Source organism: Vanessa tameamea, chromosome 8, assembly GCF_037043105.1.
Source record: "Vanessa tameamea isolate UH-Manoa-2023 chromosome 8, ilVanTame1 primary haplotype, whole genome shotgun sequence".
Taxonomy (NCBI): domain Eukaryota; kingdom Metazoa; phylum Arthropoda; class Insecta; order Lepidoptera; family Nymphalidae; genus Vanessa; species Vanessa tameamea.
This window is the reverse complement of record NC_087316.1, coordinates 2895900-2923592: the sequence shown is the minus strand read 5'-3', so window position 1 is coordinate 2923592 and position 27693 is coordinate 2895900. Positions and strand designations below refer to the sequence as shown.

At 34.8% G+C, this 27693-nt stretch overlaps 1 protein-coding gene across 1 annotated transcript; it reads right to left on the bottom strand.

Annotated features, from left to right (window-relative positions):
• Positions 1–25598, bottom strand: LOC113396322 (integrin alpha-V-like). The gene is made up of 25 exons (XM_064215659.1): positions 25490–25598; positions 24940–25081; positions 22450–22550; positions 18812–18879; positions 18691–18718; positions 17422–17526; positions 16600–16683; positions 16305–16379; positions 15721–15809; positions 15432–15644; positions 14627–14726; positions 13289–13462; positions 11908–12005; positions 11097–11178; positions 7749–7888; positions 7455–7669; positions 6617–6821; positions 6161–6324; positions 5326–5404; positions 4563–4649; positions 3892–4027; positions 2052–2130; positions 1312–1423; positions 834–905; positions 1–353 (listed from the first exon to the last, which is right to left on the bottom strand). The coding sequence occupies exons 1-25, from the start codon at positions 25509–25511 to the stop codon at positions 312–314; spliced, it is 2712 nt and encodes a 903-aa protein (XP_064071729.1). The 5' UTR covers positions 25512–25598; the 3' UTR covers positions 1–311.
• Positions 25599–27693: the final 2095 nt, after the last annotated feature.

Here is a 27693-nt window from a genome sequence, read left to right as displayed (position 1 = left end):
AAAAGACGATTATTTTCATAATTAAATATTATCAACATTGATTTATTTAAATGTAGCTATAAAAAAATATAGTGTTTTTACATTTTTTCTTATAATAGTTATTAAACTTATAATAATTACGAAAGCTTAAGATTAATTCATAAATCTGTAGATGAATTTGTTCCGTGTATAATCTATCATCTTCTTTCGGTTTGCACGGTTCGGTTTTTTTTCAAACAAAATCACAATGATAAAAAGGATAACATTTGCAATAAATTGCAATTAATTTAATTCATTTTTCGACCATAGACATATGTCATACAAATTGTGTCCTAGTCTCCCCGCTGCATATTATATCCACGAGAGTTTTGACGCTAAAATAGAAACAATATTTGAGTTATTAAAAAGGCATAATTTAATACTTTATGGTGTTTCCCTTTGAGTACGCTGAACAGGTACCGTCCACTCATCACTTATACCGCTAAATAGCAATACTTGAGTGAGTTAGTGTATCAGGCACGAGGGACATGACTCATAGTTGTCAAGGTTGGATATTTATTAAAGCGACCATGTCAATGGGTGGAGGTGAGCAATTATCGAGTTCGAAGGAAGTCTAATTTTTTTTTTTTAAATAATTTTCCTTCCTTCGTTTATATGATTACATAATAAAGAGATTAACCATTCCAACCATTACATTTTTTAATTGCAAACATCAACAAATTAAAAATATTTCAGAACTAGAATGCTCTTTTATATTGATTTTAAATAAATACGAATACCTCGGTAGGTTTTATAAGCATAAATTCCGCAGTTTAGTAACGGTAAATTATATTTATTATCTTGTAAAAACTTACCATACTTTGGGTTCGGACGAATTCTTTTAAGCTATTTAATTTTTTTTTATTTTTCCTTTGTAAGCAGCCGCACTGGAAATAAATAGATTCAGTAATAAACGGTTCAATTACGCCGAAGAAACATTATTCGAATAATGTTACACTTATTTATTTTAAAAAGTTTATCGAACATTCAAATTAAATTAAATGCCATGCCTAATAACCCTGTTTATAATTTGTAATAAATTTATAGAGTAGTTTAACTCTACCCTTTTTTTTTAATTCCCCCCCCCCCAATCTTGGGACCACGGTATCGGAACACAACAATGACACGCATTGTTGTCCAGACGAGTTTGCACAAACTTCACCTAAGACAAACTAAACATAGACATGCAGCAGCATCTAGGATAGCACATGCAATCCTAGCGTATCCGTCGCAATCTAAGGATCCACATATACGTATCGTACGAAAACAATAATAATGTTTAAATTGATTTACCTCGCGCAATATGAAGGCTATTAAAAGCAAAATAAGTAGACCCATCAGGATTGCGACAATTATAATCCACGCGGCAACTTTGGTTGATTTGAGAATCAAGGTCGTCGAGACACTGAAAGAAATATTGATATTTTATTAACCAAATATTATCAGAAGAATTTTCATGTTATGATTTGAAATAAATTATTTAAATCCTACAGTGTTATTCTATAACAATGCTAATCGCCTGGTGTTAGACTGCTGACTACTACTTCCGCCTCCTTGAAAAAATATGAGATACTGGTTGGTTGGATGGTCGTCAAGTGCAAGTTCAACCTTGTTTCATACCAAATTTCAGTAAATTCGGTTCAGTTTGGCTGTGAAAGAGCAACAGGCAAACAGACAAGAGTAGTATAAATATATCATTTGCAGTGAGTTTTTTTAAGGAAAACTATTTTTATGTTTTTTTCCAAAATATTGTCAAACTCTGCTTAATCTTAATCACATTGATATATTTCCTACTGATTGTCAGGAGAAGATGTGGAGCTTTTCGCTCTACCCCTCTTTGCGGGTGGTTGGCTCAACAAGTGACAGAATTTTATCTCTCACCGTGTTTTCCCTTGCCGACGAACGCGAATTATAAAGTCAAAATGATTTGATAACTCAGTGGTGACTGGTTTGGCGAACTTTGGCTGAGATCTCTGAGTGTTACCGCGAGAAGTAACGATTTGAGTTCTTCGCAAAATTAACAGGCAAGTTACCTTAATTCTTGTATATCTTCTTTCAAATACAAAGTTAGTTTTGACGGTATCGTAACATTTCTGTCTGGTGTTAATTCATCTGTAATAGATAGGGTACAAATAATATTATTTAAGTTATTTATTTACGTGTTAGTACCTACTTGAGTTTATATCATAATAATAGCACAAGCTGGCAGACTTATCTGCAGATCAGGAGTATAGCAGTTGGCGCAGCGTCATTTAACGACCAATTACAACGGAGCATTTATAATGAAAATCTTATTCATGATAAGACCCCAAACATATAGATCAACGTTCATTTTTATATTCAAGGTTAGCTTTGTATCGTGACGTAAACATTTTTGGGTTTTAATTTGCGGTTATCCGTAGCGGTTACGTCTACTTTTGAGGGTCACGTGTTGCCACCTTAAGTCATTTCTTGTACCCCTTCACAAATTGCTTGGTGGTAGAGCTTTGTGCTAGCCCGTCTGGGTAGGTACCATCCACTCATCAGATATTCTACCGCTAAACAGCAGTACCCAATATTGTTCTTGTTCCAGTTTGAATGGAGAGTGAGCAAGTGTAACTACCGGCACAAGAGACATAACATCTTTCCCTGTGTTGGTGCCATATTGGCGATGTAAGGAATAGTTAATATTTGTTACAGCGCCATTGTCTATGGGCGATGATGACCACATATCATCAGATGGCCCATTTGCTCGTCCGCCTACCTATATCATAAAAAAACGTGTATATTTCATGCTGACCAGCAGAATAGTTAAGACTTAAAAGTCAAACAAACAAACATATTTCTATGTTTGTTGTAAGATATAAGTTAGGATAAAGGGCTCGACACATTTGAACTATATCGAACATTGATATTGTATATAGTTTGATTACGAATTAATGGTAATATTAGTGGTGATTCCAGTGTATAGACAAACATGCTGTGTTTTGTAAACAAATACATTCCATTTCAAAATAAGATGTATTTTAGTAACACGAAAACAAATAAACTCCTAGCATTTTTAGCAATTTACGAAATAATATATATTTTTATAATATCAAGAATTTATTAGATGTTAGTCTAGAAATCATATTGTGAGTTATATCAACACCTGCCGTATATAATATACAATTAAATCCATACTATATGATATAAATACCAAAAATAACTATAACTTAAGTATTATATTAAATGTAATGAAATTTATAGGACTATTAAATATATTATATTTATATTCCGTTACACAAGTGTTTAGGTACAAGGGATTTGTGTTCTTGTTATGGAATTTGGAGTATTGTTCATCACTGTTCCAGTTCTAGTTGTTTATAATAAAGTCTGACGTGGTGGTATATATCTTTTGATTGTGTAATTACGATATTATCCATCTTCACATGCGAGGTGAATTATTAAAACAAATTATACAGTAAGTGACATGCCTGGATTTGGTATCAAGTTCTTCGAATCAGATCTAATTCTATTCATAGCCATCTCGTATATTTTGGGTTTAGTTTGTCACTTAAATTTTATTATAAATATATTAGCTGTTCCGTTTGAATTTACACGCATTAAAAGTTTCATCTCCTTGGGCCGTTTCGTGAGAAGTTCGCTTACGAAGACGCAATGCATGTTTAATTTTATCGGCGTGTTTTAACAAATATCTAACTTGACTTTTTTGCTTTCTTTATTCTTAAATAAATTCATACACACTAAGACATCTCGTAAGCACGCGTTTCGATCTAATTAACATCCGACCGGTAGTTGCAGTGACAAGTGCGTTCAAACAAAAAATCTCTTCAGATTTCTTATATTAGCATAGATTAAATAATTACAGAATACTACGGCTAACATACGAACCCAGAGTGTCTGGCACGATAGTAATACATATATACACATTTGTTTCATTTCTTCTGCTCAGCTCTTCGACTTTATATGTGTATTCGATCATGTTGTCCGTTTCATTTTTTTTTATGATATAGCATTTGCAGGCCACCTTAAAAACAATTATATAAGTCAGAAATATTTACTTTAAGTATTAGATAGATCACTATGCGGTAAATTATTCATACAAGTCATTGAGAAAATTGTATATAGGCTAAGGAATCATCTAGTCTAGAATTGAAACGCAATTGATTTGCAGCTTTAGAGGTATAATGAACATTACAAATGGCAGAGACGAAAATGAATGAATGCTGAACATCACTCGACATCCATCCACGTAACTCATATTCGACCGCTAAAAACAATATCTACTCAGTATTTTTGTATTCTGGATTGAAGGGTGAGTGAGTCAGGGTAACGACGTGGGGCATAACGACTTAGTTCACATTGCTGGTAAGGCTTTGGTGTTGCAAGGTAATGGTTAATATTTCTTACAGCACCGATATCTATGGGAGGGGAGGGACCACTAACGATCAGATCGTCCGAATTAATATTTATAAATATAGAATAATAAAAGGAAAAAAGTATCTTCGCTTTGTAAAATTTGATCAAATTAAATTACACGTAGTGTTCAGTTCGTAACTTACCTCTACTGAGTAACTTAAGTATTTTCTTTTTTCTAGCAAAATTTTAAATTTTGCGTTCAAATAGTCTGTCGGAGCATCATTCCTTATCTGAAATTGTGAATCTTTTGGATTATATATGTATATTTGGGATGTTTGTTTACTTTCTGTTGATTGTAATAAATTGAAACAACTATACATTGTATGAAACAAAGTCGCTTAGATCTTTTAACCTACGCAACGAATTTTAATGCGGTTTTCGTAAATAAACAGAGTGGTTCAAGAGGAAGATTTTTACGTATATTACATACATAATATAGTAGTGAAAAGCCGCGAATTTTAGCATTCCTAGACGGAAAAAATAGGAGTTTTCCTTATTTATGTTCTTCAATCTAACAGTTGTATATAGAGACCTTTATTTACCCGTGAGAAGCCGGGACGGGTAGGTTTTCTAATATAATATGATATAAGGATAAGCCGAAGTGTGTTCCACTGTTTAGATTACGAGAATCTTAATTAAATTAAGATTGCGTATAAATTAAAGTTTGATGTATCTTTTGTAGTGCTTTTTGTTAGGACGGATTTCGACTTCATCTTACTTCAGCTTACTTGTTATACGTTGAACGACTTACGGTGACAAGCTGTTTTGATTATGCGTGTATTTTCACTGTATCACTGTTTAAAATTTGATAATCGTGTTCGGCGGTATTCGGGTTGTTACTTACTCAATAATCACTAAAACGCCAAGTTGTCTTTGAGGCAAATTCCTAATTGCCATTAAACTTACCGAATATAAATGGTGAAATTGCTTCCCAAGTGTGATATCAACGGTTGTTATATTCAAGAATTTACTCGGGTTAGTAAGACTGTAAATAAATGATATATAAATGAAATCCTTTAGTGCGCAATACAATCCTTTAGAAATGTGTACATTACTTACAGTACACAACAAAAATAATTTTGATGATGTCCTCCTGACTGATTTCGGTCACGGGCAAATCTCAAGACTCTCTCAAGCCAATCAAGCAGAAAATATTATCGTACATAAATGTTTGCATAAACACAGGTACATTCTCATAATCCGAAAGGCAATTTCGACATGACCAAGAATGCAAGCGAAAGACCAACGGCTGTACGTGCTTTTCGGATTATAGGAGTATCCACTTTCATCTCCCAGATTCCGGGCTACGATTGAGAAAATCTTTCGACAGAGAGACCCAATAATTTTTTCGACCCCAGTCATTGCACCAACGAGGCAGTGAAACAAAAAAAATATTACACATATTTTAATCATCTGACTTTGATTGTTGACAGCAGATATAAACGCTGCTTAGATCAGGAGAATCTGAAGATTGTCTGATACTTTATTATGAAACCGAAGTTTGCGCATGCATATCAAACCACTATTTTTTTTATGCGCTTAAAGTGTGTTGATAATTTATCTAGTGCTCAGATGTTATATAGATAAATAGATAAAATGTTGAATGACAATATTCCACTCGTGCCTGTAGACTGATGGAATAATTGTTAAGCGGTATAACACATCCAGAATTTTATAAATAATAGTTTAATTAGTTTTTTTTAATTCTTATTTTTTAAATCACTTAGATTTTATTACTCACCCCTGTATATTAATATTGCTGAAGTCATAAATTAAACCGAACAGTTGCTGTACCGTTTTTTTATCTGTTCTGTTTTTGCAATTGTCGTAGAGATCCGACTGGATCGTTAATTCGTCCAATTGATTCGTTGCAAACGACGTATCAATTTCGATTTTACCAGTTGGCTAAAATAGTAAAACCTTTATGTCAACAATATCTCAATATAATAATTATTGACTGTAATGACAGTAATATTGAATCAGTTATAACACATATTTAAAGAATATTTATAACAATACACGTAAATAAATAAAAATCAAATCAAAGCTACGCCACAGGCACGGACAACATGTATATTGAGGTAAAAATTAATAAATAATAATAAAAAAAATTAAACGTAATTTTAGTTGTTTATAAAGTACTACAATTCGATATTATATTCAAAAGTAATATAACATACAAATCTAATGAACTTACCCATTTATATCCACTAGGTAATATTTGATTGGGCTTACAGATCACTTGCGAAGAGACATTTCCGCGCGTGCATGCAGGGGGATGGCTCAGCACGTGAGCGCCGACTACAGTCACTATCACGCACGGATTATAAGCAGTCTCGCCAGAGTTCAAAATAATTAAGGAAAAACTTTCTTCTTTTGAAGAGCCCACTAAGTACTGGTCGCTGTTGAAGAATTGAGACTCAAAGTTACTTAAGCGTTCACAAATGAAGCCATGAAGTATTAAAAACTAGTATATTTGTGAATTGTTTGAAAAGTAATAACCAATCTATGTAATGTCCTATAGAAATCTTCATGTTTCACTGGTCATTTTACTAAAATATGTAATGAGCAAAACTTTTGTCCCGATAGAGTAGAATTAGAATTCACTTCTTTTCAATTCATGGTTGCCAGTGGATTTTTTATTAATTCATCTATCAAACATGTAAGCGTCCCAACCTCTCATATTATGATGGAAGGTTTCGTGCAGCACCATGCAGTTATACACCCGCATACGAGCCACGAGTTACCCAATCAAATATTCTACTTCAAGCAGCAATACCTTGTATTGGTTGTATTCTGGTTTGAAGGACGAGTGAGTCAGTTTAACTACGCCTACCTATTTCATAAAAAAAACTACGTACAAGTGGAATAAGAGATAGCAAATGATAATGTTGACCAAGGGATAGTATCAGGGGAAAATAGTCTGAGCCAATATAATTTATCTAATATTTTGTCTTGAAAGAAGTGAATATGATTAATTGACGAGAAATTTAGCGATAATTTTATAATAGATTCGGTTAACTGGTAAAACTTACGATATGGTAGTGTCCGACTTAAGGGTGAGATGGGGCACGCAGCGACCATACGTCCTATTGCAGTTAGCTGCCCAAAGCTGACCCTCCAACGACCGCACGCTCCTGTCACTCAGAAGAACGCGTGCTCTATTAAACTTTTCTTTTGTTTTTTTCTGCATCGATTCGCTCAAATCTGCTGTTATGTTATATTTTATCATTTCGTCGTAATGACCTTCCTGTGAACATTTTTCCTTTTAGCTCTAATAATTCTAAAAATAGTTTCTTTATTGTTATCAACATGCTTGTTGTACGTACCTCTGGTGTCAATACTTTGAAGGTAGCGCAAAAGGTTTTGGGGCGTTCTTTAAAAAATATATGATGAGTAATTGATCCATCAGCTGCAGCGTCATCTAATCTTGCATATGTATGCGTTATTTTAACTTTAAATTCAATTTCTGTAATTTAAAAATAGACTTTCTATTCTTATGTTAATGGTATAAATGTACTCTATGCTTTATTATGTATTTACATATGTACGAAAAAACACAGAATAATTATTATTACAATCTTGATAATTTCAACTTAAAGTATGGACAGCCTACCGGTCTACAAGTTGAAAATGTGATTTGCTTGCAAACTATTTTGTTAAATAACTAAAGTCCAATACTAGTAGTAGTCCCGTATGAACATGAACCTAAGATATCAGCACAATATTTCCAGTTGTGATTACGTAGTTTTATCTGGAATTAAGTAAGCAACGACTTATGGGTGACTAGAAACATAAAGAAGGTATAGAAACTTTATAAGTTTATAGCCGACATCAAAGGCTAGATGAATTTGCATGCCTTAATCTGTATACTACTGAAGTAAGTCCTTAGACCGTCACAATTATTTTTGGCGTATAATGTTCCATTTTTTAGAAAATCGGGAAAAACTATTTTTATATCATACATATTTCCTAGTGTTAGTGCCACACTGCATATCTTCGGGTTGCAGCCGAATGGGCCGGCATGTCCCGGGAAGTACCACTCTCTCACTTAAAATCGGCGTAAAGTGATAGCTATGCTACCGCGTTTCGTCCGGTATGTGAGAGTCCCGAAGGCCCGATCCCCCTCCCCCAAAACATAATGGTTGTGCAGAATTTGGTTTCATTACCCCAGGACGTGTGACGTGGAGGATCATATACCTTCCCTGTTGGACCTTCTGCTGACTTCCCATCCCGATGGCTACCAGATTATCGTCGATCCCCCTCTGGGCTCGTCGGACCACTGTCTCGTCCGGAGCCCTCTTTTCCATCTTTGCACAGAGACGCTGAGTTATTGGCCCATACCGCGAAGGAGAAAGCTGATCTTTTAGGCTCTCTCTTCGCGGCGAACTCGACTCTGGATGACCGAGGAAAGTCACCACCAACAATCCCGCGGTGTGATACCACGATGCCGGAGGTTAAATTCCAGCAAAGTGCAGTTCGTAAAGCACTTCTTTCCTTGGACATTCATAAGTCGAGTGGACCCGATGGCATCCCTCCAATCGTGCTACGGACTTGTGCTCCCGAGTTGGCGCCGGTCTTAACGCGTTTTTTCCGGCAATCCTATGCATTCGGCGTCGTCCCGAACTCCTGGAAGACTGCTTTGGTGCATCCGATCCCTAAAAAGGGCAACCGCTCAGACCCGTCCAATTATAGGCCTATAGCCATCACCTCCTTGTTCTCCAAGGTAATGGAGTCCATTATAAACTTCGTCAATGCTGGTGTTCCACAAGGCTGCGTTCTATCACCCACTCTGTTTTTCTGCATATCAATGACTTGTTGCAAATCAGTAACATTCACTGCTATGCAGACAATAGCATCGTCGACACCTCATACACCGGCCGTGCTAATATTTGTCGGGAAAACGTCGAAGAAAACCGGAACAAACTTGTGTCTGAAATCGAGTTTACGTTAAACAAAGTCTCGAACTGGGGCCGGCTAAACCTAGTCCATTTCAACCCCAAAAAGATGCAAGTTTGCGCGTTAACTGCTAAAAAAACACCATTGGTCGTATCTCCACGATTTGAGAACATTCCGTTAACCGCCACAGCTATTATCGGAATACTTGGCGTTGATATTTCGAGCCTCGTTCAGTTCCGCGGTCAATTGGAAGGCAAAGCCAAATTGGCATCAAAAAAGCTCGGTGTGCTCAGCAAGGCAAGACAGTATTTCACGTCGGCCCATCGTCTAAGACTCTACAAGGCACAAACAAGGGAATGTTCCGAGGAATTGTTCGGATTAATCCCGGCTGCTGAATTTCACCTTCGGACATCTCGTCAAAATTCCAAATATCACCCGCACCACCTAGATGTCCGAAAATCCACAACAGCGCGATTTTTAAGACATTTTCTGCCTCGCACAACCACTCTGTGGCACCAGCTTTCGCCGGCGGTTTTTCTGAACCGATACGCCTTGGGAACCTTTAAGAAAAGAGCGTGCTCTTTCTTGAAAGGCCGGCAACGCACTTGCAAGCCCCCCGGTGTTGCAGATGGCCATGGGCGGTGGTAGTCACTTTCCATCAGATGAGCCTCCTGCTCGTCTGCCACCTCTAATATAAATTTAAAAAAAATACAGTTCCATATGTAGAACATACAAAATATTTTAAAAAAAAATAACCTATTGAGATATTTCTAGCTTTTAAATGCATTTTATTCTTATTATTGATTAATTAATTTTATTTTTAATTCTATGTATTGTACCAGCAATTTTATTTCAAAATCTAGTTTTCAAATCGTAATTAGTAAAAATATAGTCACAAATAGTGGCACTCGAATAACGGCAGCATCGAGTTTCGGGACGTGTTTTGAATGTAAAATGGCGCTACTGTCTACACAACGATGTAATTATAAGTTCTATCCTAATTTGAGTTCAGTGAACTCAACACAGTTAACGTAGAGTTCACTCAACTAAACAGCTAAATAATTCACAAATTATACGTTTGACGTAATTTCGGGATTTGAAAATGTTCACAAAACGAACTATTCAAATAATCATGATTTGTCAAGACGAAATCAATATGTGCTTTTTACAGTAGACCCTTTCCAGCATTTTGAATCATCATTAAACATGAATCAATTTAACATATAAATACTACAGATTCAGAATTTAGTTTTTACAAAAAAAGAGCTGCCCACTCCTTTGCATATATACGTTTAGTCTACCGCCAAGCAGCAACACTTCGTATTATAGAGTTCTGGTTTGAAGGCTGAACGAGCTAAGTTAAATAAAGGCATAGGGGTTGGTGACGTATTGGCTAGATAAGTAATTTTACACGTTAGTAAACTTATAAATATTTTTCTCTTGTTTTCATCTTAAATACGATGACGGAAACGATTTTAACTAGGTGATGGACAAATCAAATCAAAATATATGTACTTTTGATTTGATTTGATTTGTCAATTAACGGTTTTCACAATATATATACTGGTTTTAACAAACACTCTTAAATCATCAGTCATTTAACAAACTATATTAAGTGAAACTACCATTGGTTCGGAATGCAGATTATACCGAAAAGAACCGGCAAGAAACTCAGTAGTTACTCTTTTTCAACATTTCAAAATACAAAATTACATTATTCTTCTGAATAAACTTAATATTCACATAAGGACAAAAATTAAGACTATTTAGGTTCTTACCCGAGTCAATTAATTCAGGTTTCGTAGGATAGATAAAATCTATACATGCATAGAATTCAAAAAAACGTCGATTCTCGCGTTTCTGAAATATAGAATATAAACAGCAGTTATCATTATTTAAAAGTAAATATGTTATATATTTGAATTATCTACCTAACTATTTGGTGCTATGTAAGTTGATACTTCGCAAAACATCAATAATTTGTAATGGTGTACTTTGGTTGTAAGAGCCGAGATGGCCTAGTGGTTAGAACGCGTGCATCTTAACCGATGATTTCGGGTTCAAACCCAGGCAGGCACTACTGAATTTTCATGTGCTTAATGTGTGTTTATAATTAATCTCGTGCTCGGCGGCGAAGAAAAACATCGTGAGGAAACCGGCATGTGTCTAATTTCAACGAAATTCTGCCACATGTGTTTCTATCATTGGAGCAGCGTGGTGGAATATGCTCCAAACCTTCTCCTCAAAGGAGGCCTTAGCCCAGCAGTGGGAAATTTACAGGCTGCTAATGAAAAAAAAATGAACTTTGATTTGAAGGGTAAGTAAGCCAGTAACTATTGTACATACAAGGGACTTAAGATCTTAGTTCCCAAGGTGGCGTATTGTTGTTTAAAGGAATGGCTAATATTTCTTAAGGCGCCAATGTCTATGGCCGCTCGTGACCTCTTAGCATCCAGTGGCCTATTTGCCCGTCCGCCTCCCCATTTTATAACTTATAAATAGTTATAACTGGTCTTCTATTGTCTTAGTAAAATTAAATTCAATTTTTTATTTTGATTTTGATGTAATTTGAAATGGAAAATATCATACCTGCAAATCCGGGAACTTTGTGCGTAAGTTAACAGTTATATAAGCCGTGCATTTGTATAGAAATACTTTGTTGACGAGTGGCGCGCTGATGGCTAGCCCTGAAATAAATGTTATTGTTACTTTAGAAAGTGTTACGAGACGCCCTAGCCTCCATACGGAGCTACGTCATAGGATATTATAAATATATACAATTATTATTGTAATTAATTGATCAATAATTTGTACACCTTTAGTTAATATTATTTTATGGGATAACATTTAATACTGGCATGTAACACTATTTCTTATTTTAAAAATGATTGAGCTGTCATAAGGAAAACAATTGGATGATTGTGAGGGATTGAAAAGACATATAGAGAGATTGGAGCATCATTGTAAAAAACATAATTTTATTTTGCCATCCCGAAATACTGAAATTACAAAAGTTAAAAAAATAACTCGTATTAATGGTGTGTCTGTCTAGAGCAATTGCCATTTTAAGAGACATTTCCTACACCAACATTCACTATTTCCATATTAATCAATGAATCGCATAGAAATAAAATGGTGTTTTATTGTAGTAATTGGTGAATCTATTTCGTCATAATAAACTACAGGTGTGCCTCTAGTTTTTCTTCCTAGACTGGTCTAAGAACTACAATGTTGCAGTTTATAGTGATGCACATCCCTGCGCCCCGTGTTTTTATTACGAATCGGACTAATTAAACATAACGTTTAAGTATCTTGTCAAAGAAATCACAATTTTGGCAGCGTATTATACTCTGCCAAAACGTATGCTTTGCAACAAACGTAAAACCATTGGCCCTGAGTGTGATCGCTCTCAGGTTACGAGAGAGTACTAGACTGCAACTGTTTTTGCGCTCAGACTTAACTTGTGCTTATGATACGTCAACTGTCTAGGTGATTAGTTTTCGAGCTTAACTCCTGTGGCCGACATCAGGAAGAGATTATTATTTTTAATATTGTTTTTGTAACACGCTTATATTAGCTTCACTTTTAACTATGTATGTAAGAAAATCTTGGATTCTTAATGTGACCCACTTCCCGGTCTTCGATTAGGATGAAATTTTGCACACGCTCTGAGTTCTGATGACAATACATGACTAGCTAAGAAACGTCATTACAAGTCCAATATGGCGGCCTCCCCAAGATGGCGGATTGGCTGTTTCAAATCTACCCCCACGATATGGGTATTAAATGAAAGGGTTTGCTTTTGTAATTATTAGTGCGTGCTAAAAGCGTGTTTTTTAGTTTTTTAAACAATTTTTTTCCTCAATTTCACTCAAATTTTATATCATTATAAATTTGTTACATTACTTCAATTACTTTCTTGTGTACACTTTGTTGGTTGTCCAAAATATATATATGTATATTGCCATACCATTACATACGTCTTCATAAGATTCAGTTAATGACGCAAGACTGAATCCAAAGGATCGGATCTCTTTTCGATGTATTTTCTGTAGCCAAGGTTTGCCAGATAGAAGACCATGACCTGAGTAAATGTACACTGCTCCCTTTCCTACATCTTCATAAGGCGCTCCAATCGCAATTTCTAGAATATTCATCAAAAATTAATATGGTTTTGATCCTGATAAATGTCAATTTTTTATTTATTGTTTGTTGTAATTAAATCAACGTCCAAGTAAACGGATTTACAAATACAGTATTTGTTATCCAGGTCTTTATTATAAATTATATTACCAAGAAGATGACCTATGTGTGTATATGCTATGCTAAATGGTAGATGGCCTGATGCACCATTAATTTACTTGGTGGTAGGGCTTTGTGCAAGCCCGTCTAGGTAGGTACCACCCACTCATCAGATATTCTACAGCCAAATAACAGTAGTCTGTATTGTTGTGTTCCAGTTAGAAGGGTGAGTGAGCCAGTGTAATCACAGGCACAAGGGACATAACATCTTAGTTCCCAAGGTTGGTGGCGCATAGGTGATGTAAGGAATGGTTAATACTTCTTACAGCGCCTTTGTCTATGGGCGGTGGTAACCACTTACCATCAGGTGGCCCATATGCTCGTCCGCCAACAAATACCATAATAAACAATAATAATAATGGATATTTGCTTTGTGTGAAGAATGTTCGTTCAACAATTCAACAACAACAATTACTTGCACTATCAATGCGCCGTGAACAATGGGATCTAAGATGTCAATAGCCTTGTGTGTGATTATTACAATGTCTCACTGACTAGAACAGGAAACATTAATATAGAATAATGAAACAGTATCGATGTTTGGCATTAGAGTAACTAAAACTGTCTTCTATATATGCTTGGCTTCTTTTGAAAAAAATATTGTCTCAAAATCATACAATTTAACTATGACTAATTTATGTAGTTTTATAAAATACAGGTTCAACTAGCTCAGGAGATGCGATTAATAGGATATTTTGCTAATATCTTATCTTATTTGTGGTTTTTGACAGACAACTCACTTATCATTTTAAGAAGGATGATTTAAAATTTTATCGTATAGAATTATCGAAGTCGTCAGTCGAAGATTTTTAAATGTTATGTGTCAATTTAGATGTTTGATGTAGACATTTCTCAAGTCAGTAGTGAGTAGCTGAGCGAAGTATGAAAACATATTGTCGACGTAATTAATATGTATTAAACTAAATGTTAAAAATGAGATTATACTCGTCTATACGAAATATTCATAAACCCGGTTAGGTTAGGTTAGGTTAGAAGAATTACTTGCCATCTTTGCCGTCGCCATCTAAATCTCCGATGTTGGCAATAGAGTAACCGAAATAACCAGCACTCGATGTCCCATTTATTCTTCTCTTAAGTACCAGCATCTTAAATTAAACACATAGGTATGTGTAAATCACAGAATATAAACATTTTAAAACCTAGGTCGCAATTTTTATACTTTAAAAACGATTACTTAAATTTGTTCCAGCAAGTAAAGTAGTTTTTTTTTAAAGTAACAATCAATGAATGATCCGTCGCCGAAAATAAATCTTTTTTCTTTAAAACTACTTAATACTTCCTTGTAGTAAAAATTTCAAACTTTCTGTAAGGAGTTTTTGCTATAACTCTACTCAATATGTAAGTCAAATACGTGGCAGAACGTCTGATACATGCAAGTCTTGTGACATTATTATCCTTCACTCTGAGCAAGGAATAAATTAAAAATACAAATTAAGCATATAAACAGTCAGTGCTGTCCATTCAGATGTCCATGGGCGGTGGTAATCACTTTCCATCAGGTGAGCCTCCTGCACGTTTGCCCCCTATAACATAAAAAAAAACTTTATTCAATGTAGAAGTGATTACACTTGCTTATTGATATTCAAAAATCTACCACCGGTTCGGAAATTAATACCTCGGACCTGAGAAGAACCTTGTTCCTAGTATTAATAGAATGTACGTCACAATTTCTGAAAAAATCATTTATGTTTTTGCGTACATATATAACATTATCAAAAACAAATTGAGAAGCCGGTCATTATTTTAGTATTTAGTATCATTCAATGTCAAAACTATAAAATAATACTCACTTCAGTTGCGTTAGGAGAATAATTCGGCACATATAGGTAGATAGCGCCTTGGTCGTATTCATGAGGATTTGTTGTATAAGTTGGTGCTCCTATTAACAAAGAAGAACGGCTGCCTTCCAAACGCAAGGCGCATAGCACAGCTCCATATATAGACCCAACTCCTTTATTTATAATTCTATATTTTTCTTTGAAATCTGTGCCGAATATAGATACCTGTAACCAAATTAGGTATAAGAAAGGAAAAGAAAAGTAGCAGGAGTACAATGTCAGTTGCTGTTTTGTGAAGTACCTGGCCCTCGCCATACGTTCCATAAGTAGAACTGACGGCGTAGGTTATTTCCTTATATGATAGAAAGTAGCCACTCGCGATGCTGTATCCTGAAATTAAATATAATTTTATTTCATTTAAATTTGACGCTCTTCTTATTGCATCTACTAATAATAGAGAGATTTCGTGTTTGTTAAGAGTTGTCTATGTGAGGCACGGTATCTATAGCCCAAATTTAATAAGTAGATTTTGGGCATGTGTTCTTGTTTTGTACGAATAGATGCTAATTATTGATACTGCAGTCGAACAAGGATTTAAATCGAAATTTAAGCTGCCTACATTCGTTTTGCGAGTAGCAAAAATTCATAAAGACAATTTTCGTGTATGTTTTCGACAAAAAGTTATACTTGTTTTTTTAAGCTGGTAAAGGGATTATATTTTGTTTGCAACTTGATTTAGAATTATTTGAACTAATTTATAGACAGTAAATAAAAAAAACACCCGATTAGTTTAAACTTAGATTTAAGCGCTTGTTTGACTGGTCTGGTATATGGTCTTCCTTATTGTACCATGTTTATAAGAGAGGATAAAATGACCATACGTACCAAAATTGTATGTTTTTGTTGTATTCCTCAAAATGTACGGAGTAGTAAAGTGTGTTTGATGAATCCTTACATAACCTACAATAAACATAAAACATTTAATTCCGATCTGTATATACCTATTAAAAAAAATCTTCTCAAAAAAATTATCAGCTTTGTCCAAAATATATATATATATATACCATAGATAATATTTTCCTTAAATTGGTACGTTTATGGTACAAAAAAAATAATTGGTACGGTTTTGGTATAATTATAATAGATTATTCTATAATCAGAAATTACAAGGCCCACTTACCACCATTTAAAATAGGACCGCCTATCATAATTCTATTAAGTGGATCCACATCGATGCTCCATCCAAAAGAATCTAAATTTCCATCTGAGAAACGATAAGCATTTACATAAGTATTGGTGACATTTTTTGGAGTTCCAAACTGAATGACATTGTTTGTAAAAAATCTGAAGATATTATTAAATATATCAGCTCGTAAAGGAACAGCACAGTGAAAATAGCTCGAAATCTACAACAGGACTAGAATTTACCCAGAGGTATTATCAGTAATATTATTTTACTTGTTCTATATTGGGTGTTTGATTTGCGAATCTTTAAGCCGTATCCATGATCATGACAGATGTATCTGTATCTTTTATTCAGAGAAGAGCACTCAGTGCTTCATTCCCCTGGGTCGTCGGGTATCCTGAATAGGAGGTTAGGTTTTTTTCTTAGCGTTAAATTATATCTATCTTTTAGGAAAATCAATTAAAAAAATATTCAAATTGCTATAGATAGCAAATTATTATATGAAGTTCTATTTTGGTTGTTCAAAGCGTAATAATACCAATACTAATAGACCTACCATTGGTCTCATTTCCTTTCTCATCAAATACAAGACTTAGAGCTTATTCCACCACTCTGGTACCATGAGGGCTGGTTGTTCATGTGGCATAATATCAGTACATGCAGGTATTCTGGTGATTTCATTGTTTGATACTTAGAGTACTTTATAAGCAAAGGAAATGTCAGAGGTTTAAACACACTGTTTGATTACAGTCTGTCCCCTGGGCTATATCAGGTCATAGAACCTTTTTTTTTTACCCTAATTATTATTATACTTACTGAAGATATTTGTGTTTTCTGGTTTTGCTAGCAATTTCGTAATTGTTTTATTTCTGAAACTAAAACATGTTCCTGACGTGAACGGGTCTATCGGAGGGTTTAAACCTGTGAAAGAAATACGCAATGTATAATAATTTAAGACATTTGTATCAGTAACATTGAATTTAAGCTGCGTATCGACTAGTGAGCGCGACCGCAATAAGCGGCTCAGTTCGTATATCGATACCGGTCTGCTCAAGTCTAACGACTCAGTTTATTTGTACTATTCAAATGGCGTTCAGTCGACAGTCTGAGTCGTGCATATTGTAGAGACGGACGTAAGCAGCTCGTAGCAAGTTGGACGAAGGCGAAAAAACTTGCAAACTTGCTCACGTAGTTTGAAACCCTTTTTATTATAATATATTAAAGAACGAGGACGCTCGGGGTGAAACTGTTACAAAATCTACAATACTGTTACAAGTAAAGAAACAAAAACTTCTTTGTGATGATTCAATAACTGGGATGGATTTTTTTATTTATCTATAAATTGAAAACAATGAAATGAGTTTATATATACGTTGATTCGTGATCAAGACACTTGGTCTTGATTATTAACCAACATACGGTCAATTCATATACATATATAAATACTCATGTTTATTTTTTAACCAGTGGTAGATTTTTAACTATGAATCAGCAAGTGGAACGCTTCTACATTGAGCATATATTTTTGACTTTGATTTTGAGCAGCTCAATTTATGCCGCGCGCTCTTTCACATATCGATACGAAGCATTTGCGTTCTTTTAAATTCTCAATTTGTATTAAATATTAACGTGACTTTGACTACGTCACGTCCGGTAGCAAACATTGAAAAATCATCAATTACAATATTTTGTACTGTCTACCCATCTCAGCTTTAGACTCGACTGAATCGACTCCGGACTTCGACTAAGCTCGTTGCAATAAAATACTCATTTCTAGATGTACAATTGTCTAATTATAAATGAATATTTTAATAATAATATAATAATTATTATAGGTGTTTCTTGAGTAATTAATTAGTCTTCTAGCAAAGGTTATCCAAAATTTATTGAAAAATTAATAAATTATTTAATTTATTTTTACATTATATTATTAACTCTAAAATATTACACTAAACTTTAAATATGGATGGATTTCGATGCATTGTTTACGGTTTTTAGACTTTTAATAAAAATAAACATTATTGTCTATGAGATAAATTCAAAATATGTTTACGATGTTTAAGAACCGATGTTATTGAAACTTACTGTATTCTACAACTCTTGGCGCGCAAGTCTGAAATAGAACAAGTGAAAACTCAGTGTTGATTAATTTTTTTTTTCTATTTTAAATAGTATATTTACAGCATAATATTATTGCAATACTCACAACGAAATATGAATGTCCTTTTGCGACAGTGGCTCCCAGCCAATAGTCATGGTTGAACTCTTTAACTTCTATAAAGGGAAGTTTATAATGGTAATTGTTGAAGTACAATAAACAATCGTATTAGGTTTAATATATTCATTCATTCATTCATTCATGAAGCTATGAGCAATATTAATTCAAGCATGTTAGTTTTGTTAAGCATATTAGAAAATGGATCGGGTTCACCGTCAACTAATGAAAATGTTATTGTAAGAAGTATAAAGAACTCCCTAAACCTTCAAGGTGCCGTGAACAATGAGATCCAAGATGATATCTCTTGTGATTGAATTACACTAGTTCACTGACCCTTAAACCGTAATACAGTTGTGGGGTAGAATAATTGGACAATAGGTGGTACCTAGCCAGGTGGTTATATCCCTTGTGATTGAATTACACTAGTTCACTGACCCTTAAACCGTAATACAGTTGTGGGGTAGAATAATTGGACAATAGGTGGTACCTAGCCTAGCCTAGCCTAGCCGGTCTTTATTGTAAATTACAAACAATGACACATTTTTATACGGTACAGATTTTAGTATCTACACGACTAAGTTTATCGTGATAACTTATTACTTAATGTTAAATATCACGGATATAACGATTGGAATGTATAAAATAACAACTTGTAAATATTGAGCCGAGATGGCCCAGTGGTTAGAACGCGTGCATCTTAACCGATGATTTCGGGTTCAAACCCAGGCAGGCACCACTGAATTTTCATGTGCTTAATTTGTGTTTATAATTCATCTCGTGCTCGGCGGTGAAGGAAAACATCGTGAGGAAACCTGCATGTGTCTAATTTCAACGAAATTCTGCCACATGTGTATTCCACCAACCCGCATTGGAGCAGCGTGGTGGAATATGCTCCATACCTTCTCCTCAACGGGAGAGGAGGCCTTAGTCCAGCAGTGGGAAATTTACAGGCTGATTATGTTATATGTTTATGTAAATATTCCATTGCTGGGCTAATCCTGGCTTCATCTTCCTTTCCGGATAAGATTTGGGAGCTTATTCCATCACACTGCCCCAATGCGGGTTGGTGGATACACAGTGGCAGTGTGGTAGGAGTTCATTGAAATAATGCGGAATGTGTGTGAAATCAGTGGTAGCCACACTGCATACCTTCGGGTTGCAGCCGAATGGGCCGGCACGCCCGGGGAAGTACCACTCTCTCTCTTAAAACCGGCGTAAAGTGGTAGCTATGCTACCGCGTTTCGTGTGGTATGTGAGAGTGCTGGAGGCCCGATCCCCCCTCAAACGTACATTACCCTAGGAGGGTACCATCAGCGACTGAGGTGGAGAATCCCTCTCTGGGAATCCATGCTCAGGAGGATACCATCAATTACTACGGTGGAGAATCCCTCTCTGGGCATCTACGCTCAGGACGTACACCACCGGAGCAGGAATGAAAAATGAATTGCGAGGAAAGTCACCACCAACAATCCCGCGGTGTGATACTGTGATACTGTGTGTGCTGTTCGTAAAGCACTTCTTTCCTTGGATATTCATATGTCGAGTGGACCCGATGGCATCCCTCCCGAGTTGGCGCCGGTCTTAACGCGTCCTTTCCGGCAATCCTATGTATTCGGCGTCGTCCCGAACTCTTGGAAGACTGCTTTGGTGCATCCGATCCCTAAAAAGGGCAACCGCTCAGACCCGTCCAATTATAGGCCTATAGCCATCACCTCCTTGTTCTCCAAGGTAATGGAGTCCATTATAAACTTCGTCAATGCTGGTGTTCCACAAGGCTGCGTTTTATCACCCACTCTGTTTCTTCTGCATATTAATGACTTGTTGCAAATCAGTAACATTCACTGCTATGCAGACGACAGTAACGTACACACCTCATACAAATTTCTCGGGAAAACGTCGAAGAAAACCGGAACAAACTTGTGTCTGAAATCGAGTCTTCGTTAAACAAAGTCTCGAACTGGGGCCGGCTAAACCTAGTCCACTTCAACCCCAAAAAGACGCAAGTTTTCGCGTTAACCGCCAAAAAAACACCATTCGTCGTATCTCCACGATTTGAGAACATTTCGATAGCCGCCACAGCTGGTATCGGAATACTTGGCGTTGATATTTCGAACCTCGTTCAATTCCGCATTGGCATTCAAATTGGCATCAAAAAAGCTCGGTGTGCTCAGCAAGGCACGACAGTATTTCACGTCGGCCCATCGCCTAAGACTATACAAGGCGCAAATTCGGCCTCACATGGAGTACTGCTCTCACCTCTGGGCGGGTGCTCCCCAGTACCAGCTCCTCCCATTTGACCGTATCCAACGTAGAGCAGCTCGAATTATCGACGACCAAGCCCTTTCTGATCTGTTCGATCCTTTGGCTCTGCGTAGAGATGTTGAATCACTCTGTATCTTCTACCGAAATCCACGGGGAATGTTCCGAGGAATTGTTTGGATTAATCCCGGCAGCTGAATTTCACCTTCGGACATCTCGTCAAAGCATGAGATGTATTATAAACACACATTATAAATTGAGCACATGAAAATTCAGTTGGGCCTGAGTTTGAATGCCGCTGTCATCGGTAAAGATACACGTATGAACGGACAAACAATTTGGACAAAACAGCAACCATGTGATGAAAAGTAAGAGAAAGTAGAAATAGAAGTACAAACTAGAAGTGTAGTCAAGTAACATGAACAAAGACGGGTGCAACCTTTTCTAAAAGAATGAGCCTGAATATCTTATGATAACCCTTATTATATTTCTGCAGTCTTAACCTAATCGTACTGATATAATAAATGCGTAAGTATTACTGTTAGCTCTTCACGCTTAAATAATTAATAAAATAAATAATAAATAAATAAATATTGGACAACATCACATACATTACTCTGATACCAATGTAAGTAGCTAAAGCACTTGTGTTATGGAAAATCAGAAGTAACGACGGTACCACAAACACCCAGACCCAAGACAACATAGAAAACTAATGAACTTTTTCTACATAGACTCGGCAGGGAATCGAACCCGGGACCTCGGAGTGGCGTACCCTTGAAAACCGGTGTAAACACTACTGGACCACGAAGGTCGTCAATAACTGAACCGTTTTATATGAGATTTCGTATGGGGATAGTTTTAATGCCGGAGAAGGACATCGGTTTATTTTTATCGCGGAAATCATCCCTTAAGGGTGTGAAATTGTGTGTGGCTCTGATTACAGTTTCTTAAGTATGAAATATGAAACTCGCTATAATAAAATTGTTCGTTGACTTTAATAATCTTAGTGCATTTTAAACCGATCAGGTTAATGTACTATAAAGTTTTATTTTATTATGTCCCTCAGGTAATTCCGCGGGATCCTCTATGTGTTTATATGGATGTTTGCTACAAAATAACATCAGAACGGCTGAACTTATCTGAACATTTTTTTGTTATAGAAATATAATATAGTCTGGAATAGAACATAGTTAACTTTTAATCTCGGAAAATGTACGTCACACCAGCACCTCACCCGTTACTAGAAACTCTATATATTTATTTATTTCATTTTAGTAATTATTGTTATTGAATAGTGATATTTAAACTAATGAGGTCATGATCTTTAAATAATATGCTCCTGAATTTGTTTTCAATACATTTACCTCTTTTAAGATTAAAAAATATACTGCTCGTGGTATCGGTTCTAGTGTCATAATTAAATAATTTCCCAATATTATCAGCTCTTGGTGCACTTATCACGAGACTGAAAAAAAAAAGTAAAACAATTAGTCCATATAATATGATAAAAAAGATTATGACAAACTATCACGTTATCAGTTCATCTATGAAAGTTTTATATTATTTGAGTTTAAAATTATTTTAAAATTAGTATAGCATAAAGAATTTAAAAAAAAATTATATAAGCTTACATATAAACATATTTGAGTTACAACGCACAAATACAGATTATATACTCGCAGAGGTACACATTACAATTAAAAAAAAAAAGGTACAATTATAAAAACAACCAAAACAGCCGAACAAGGAAAATTAATGATATAAGCGTATCGTCAGCGACATTTTTTGTTCATTGTGTTTATCATTCAACACATTTACCAAAACCCAATACTGATGGTACCTAATGTGGCTTCGATGCGCTGCGTGTCGGTATTACAACGACGATAAGACAAATGAATATAAAATAATAATTAATTTTTAAAATCATATTAGTAAATTAATATATTTTTTTACAAAAACAAAATCGATGGGACCAATGGGAAGTATAGTCCAAAATAAATATAAAATAAATATAAAAAACGAGATGTGAGTGAGATGTCATAGGACACCCGGTTGGAAGTGGCTTTCGATATATTTTATGTATTAAATGATAAAAACAATAAAATAAATCAACAGCGACAATATAAATGACGATGAAATAATTGTTATTAAAAATTCCATGTGAATTAATACGACAAATAATTCTGAATAATCTTTTATATTAATAGCGTAACCCGATTTTTGTCCCAGTGATTGTGGGACGATAGCTGCACATAAAAATCGGCTATGGTCTCATTTTAAACAATCCCAGCCATAGATGTGCAGAAAAATAAAGAGGATTCTTGATTGCAATTTACTAAATTGATTTAACAAAGGATTAATTTTAGAGAGCGGAAACAAGTTACTGGCGGGCCAGAGAGCGGTGCTACGGCTGTATAAGAAAAAAAATTAAAAACGTAAACAAAATGAAAGTAAAATCCAATTCTAAACGAACGAATGTATACTGTTAGACATTAAAAAATTAATTTAAAAAAGGTTTCATAATTTTGGCACCAAATATAGATGGATGAATTGCAGTTTACAATTAAATGAAATGAGAAAAAACAAAACCTGTCATAGGTTTCGAAATTCCTTATAAATATATTTTAATGAACACGATGTTTCGTATTATTTAAAACTGCATAAAAAAGAAAGAGACAGAGAGATATCTCTATCTCTAGAGAGTGAAGTACCTGGACACCATACGATTTCTGTCAGTTCAGTTTACCGTAAATTGCATAAAATATCTTTCAATCCAAAAGTAATTTACCGAATCGGTTGATAAATGACGGAGTTCTGAGGTAACTGATATAAAAAATACAACCGAATTGTTAACGTAGTACTTTTTTTTGGAGTCGGAACTTAATTGAGATAAACTAAAAAAAATATTATATGTTCTGAAAATAATATGTATATATAATTTATGTAGGTGCATGACACACACGCACACACACACACAAACACACACACGCTTATAATATATGCTGTTGTAAGATATTGATATGGAAGAGCGGTGTCTTCTGGCACAGGTGCCCTGCTGCACTTAAAAGAAGGCTCTAACCTTTACTGTGTATACCGTAATAAGCTGAATAAATATTTTTTTAATTTATTATTATTATTATTTTTTTAATTAATTTATTTATTTATATGTAGAGCTGACAGGCAACAGGAAGGAACGTGTAATAAATCATCAATGACAAATGTACAATACACTAGTATGTTCAAGAACAAGAGTATCTCCTTCCTCGGAGTTCAAGGTTGAGTAAGATACAGATAGACAAACAGAGTAAACTTCGTATTTACATTATTATATATTAGTAATATACAAATTATAAAAATAACGCCGTCCCGCCACAATATTTCTAATTCAATAGAGCTAGCTCTTTTTTGGGCCATGTGATGGTAAGTGGTCACCACCGCTCATAGATATCACCAATGCGCCTCCAACCTTGGGATCAAAGATATTATGTCCTTTGTGCCTGTAGTTACACTGGGTTACACACCTTTCAAACCGGAACAGAACAATACAGAGTACTGTTGTTTAGCGGTAGAATATCTGATGATTGGGTGGTACCTACCCAGACGTGCATGCACAAAGCCCTACCACCAAGTAATTTGGTTTATTATCACTAGTTTTATTAATGTTGTAGAATAATTTATTTTCAGAATTAATGTTATATTCAGAAAGTACATGCAAGTGTTTAAATTTGTAAGAAGTCCAGAAGCGCTTGTAAAAAATATAATATATTATAAAGTTATAAGCTAATTTAAGAACGCTGTTTTCGTCATAGATATTATAAATGGTTGTAGAAGTATTAAATAAATAATTTACTTACTCATTATCTAAGGAAGCCATGCTGTACCCAAAATACGAGCCTTCTGGTAACGGAACATTCGGATTTACGGTTGATGTCTCGTGATAAAAAGAGCTTATAGGAGAAATGTTCATGTACCATAATACTATTGTGCAGTGTAAAACTGAAATCAAATGATCGATTATTTATTATTGTTTAGAATGATAAGAAAAAAGTAGTTATTTATCAAATTAAAAAAATTACATAACATTAATTTTCTGCTTAAATCTTTGAAACAAAATATAGTCGACGCCATGTCTAGCATTTGCTACGTCAAGGCGTCTAAAACTTAATTGTGATTAAACATGTCAGAAGAAAACCTGCTTTTCAAAACATTCATCTAGAGGTAGCCCTAGACGTCTCTCATACATATTTTCAATTTTATTCAAAATAATATAATTATAAATATTTATAAGTATTTTGAATAGTCAAATCTAATTTAACAAATATGACCAAAAAAACACAGAGAACGAACTATTACGGAAGTTATATATAGATAGAAAAACAATTATAATTTTATAATAAGACTTACGTTTCATAATGTAGTAATTCATATGAAAACATACACTACTACTAGCACTTTTACACAAATTAAAAATATATAATGCGTGACTTGTTTGGTCACGCCTAAGCACTATTTATGAATAATTTCGAAGCGTCATTATTATAAATATATCGTCATTGTTATGGAGTAAAGATATTTAACGGTTGTGTGTATTATCGTTAAGTTTTATTTATTCTGTATATTATATGTTGAGTTTAATTCGCCAGTTTTCCAATTTCAAATATCGAATCGTTTCGATATTCTAAAATATTTTAATTAGTAACATTTTTGGTGGTGTGAATTTTGAAAAATTACGTGTTAAAACAACATTCCGATTATGTGTCTTTTTTCGCATGTCTACGTGCATTTTTAGGGTGTGTGTGTGCGTGGTTTTTAGGTATATTAACTAGGTTTTTCCGTAAATAAATTCACAGTATCAGGCACGCGTTTAGATGTTGGCAGTTTACTCTTACGTACTTTGAAGAGTCTGCGCTTGCTAATTCTCCGGTCGTATCGGATTAGCGTTACGTAATACTATGAGAATGTGGGAGTATAGATAAGAGAGCACATCTGTGTTTTTGCACACACACTTGTAGTGTAATATGTAACTATGCCTGGTCGCTAGTTTGAGCATAGTCGCGAATTTAATAACTTTACGTGCCTGTTACTGTGAATTTATTTACGGAAAAACCTAGTTAACCACGCACACAAACACCCTAAGAATGCACGTAGATATGCGAAAAAAGACACATAATCGGACTGTTGTTTTAACACGTAATTTGTCAAAATTCACACCACCAAAAATTTTACTAATTAAAATATTTTAGAATATCGAAACGATTCGATATTTGAAATTGGAAAACTGGCGAATTAATATATAACAATCGTGGACATTATTTAGAAAATATAAATAAAGAGAATGACTAACAAATAAATGAGTACACAAATTATAAAATATTAGATCAGCAATATATAAGTCAAGCAAATATTTTTGTGATTATTAAAATTCCAATGAATATCTTGAGGAAAATTAATAATTTCAGCGCTTATTTGCCTTATATAAATACCTCATAGATTAGGTTTGGTTTATAGATGATTTTTTTGTGCCCAAATTTGTTTTGGTTTTTGATTTCGTGCTATCTCGACCAGGCTGCTATTTTAGCCGACATAGGCGTCAATTTTTAGAAGTCGAATGAAATAAATTTATTACAGAAAAAAATAAAACGAAAATATTTTATAGAGTATGTTGGTTACTTGTCAAACTTTTTAAAACAATTCTTGTACTACAAGCATATGGATGATATTTTTTCTCGACTCTTGTAATTTATTTCTATAACTAGGTCTACCTATTTGACGCAAATTCACGGTCAAACAACACACAAATGAGGAATGTGTTCAAAGTAATTTATTGTAATAAACTTTATCGTTTGTTATAATGAGACTACATATTAGGTATTTTATTTTTATCCTGGTAGCATTCAAGTAGGTAAATATAGCGTACATAATAATGAATCAATTAATATATTATTTAGCCGAGATGGCCCAGTGGTTAGAACGCGTGCATCTTAACCGATGATTTCGGGTTCAAACCCAGGCAGGCACCACTGAATTTATGTGCTTAATTTGTTTATAATTCATCTCGTGCTCGGCGGTGAAGGAAAACATCGTGAGGAAACCTGCATGTGTCTAATTTCAACGAAATTCTGCCATATGTGTATTCCACCAACCCGCATTGGAGCAGCGTGGTGGAATATGCTCCATACCTTCTCCTCAACGGGAGAGGAGGCCTTAGCCCAGCAGTGGGAAATTTACAGGCTGATTATGTATTATGTAATATATTAGTTTTATAGACTAGTGATATTATAGTTAAAATTGATTACTTGGTGTTAGAGTGTTGTGCAAACCCACCTGGGAAGGTACCATCAGATATTCTTTCGCCAAACAACAATACTTAGTTTATTTTTGTTCACGTATGATGGGAAACGAGGGGCAGTAAGACAGTGTAATGCACATGCACATGCACAAAGGACATAACATATTAACATAAAATGTAAGGAATGGTATATCAAAGGTATATTTCTATGTTGGCGGGATTGACCACTTACCACCAGGGCCATTTGCTTGACCACATATTACATAAAATAGATTAAAATAAATATACGAGGGTTTATTTATTGGGTCAGTCCAATCAA

Coding starts and splice junctions, on each gene's coding strand:
- LOC113396322 (XM_064215659.1), bottom strand. CDS start 25,511: ATGAATTACTACATTATGAAAC. Junction 17,527..18,690: donor GCCAAGAGTTGTAGAATACA/GTAAGTTTCAAT, acceptor TTTCTTTCACAG/GTTTAAACCCTCCGATAGAC. Junction 5,405..6,160: donor AGCAATATTAATATACAGGG/GTGAGTAATAAA, acceptor ATTTATTTACAG/TCTTACTAACCCGAGTAAAT.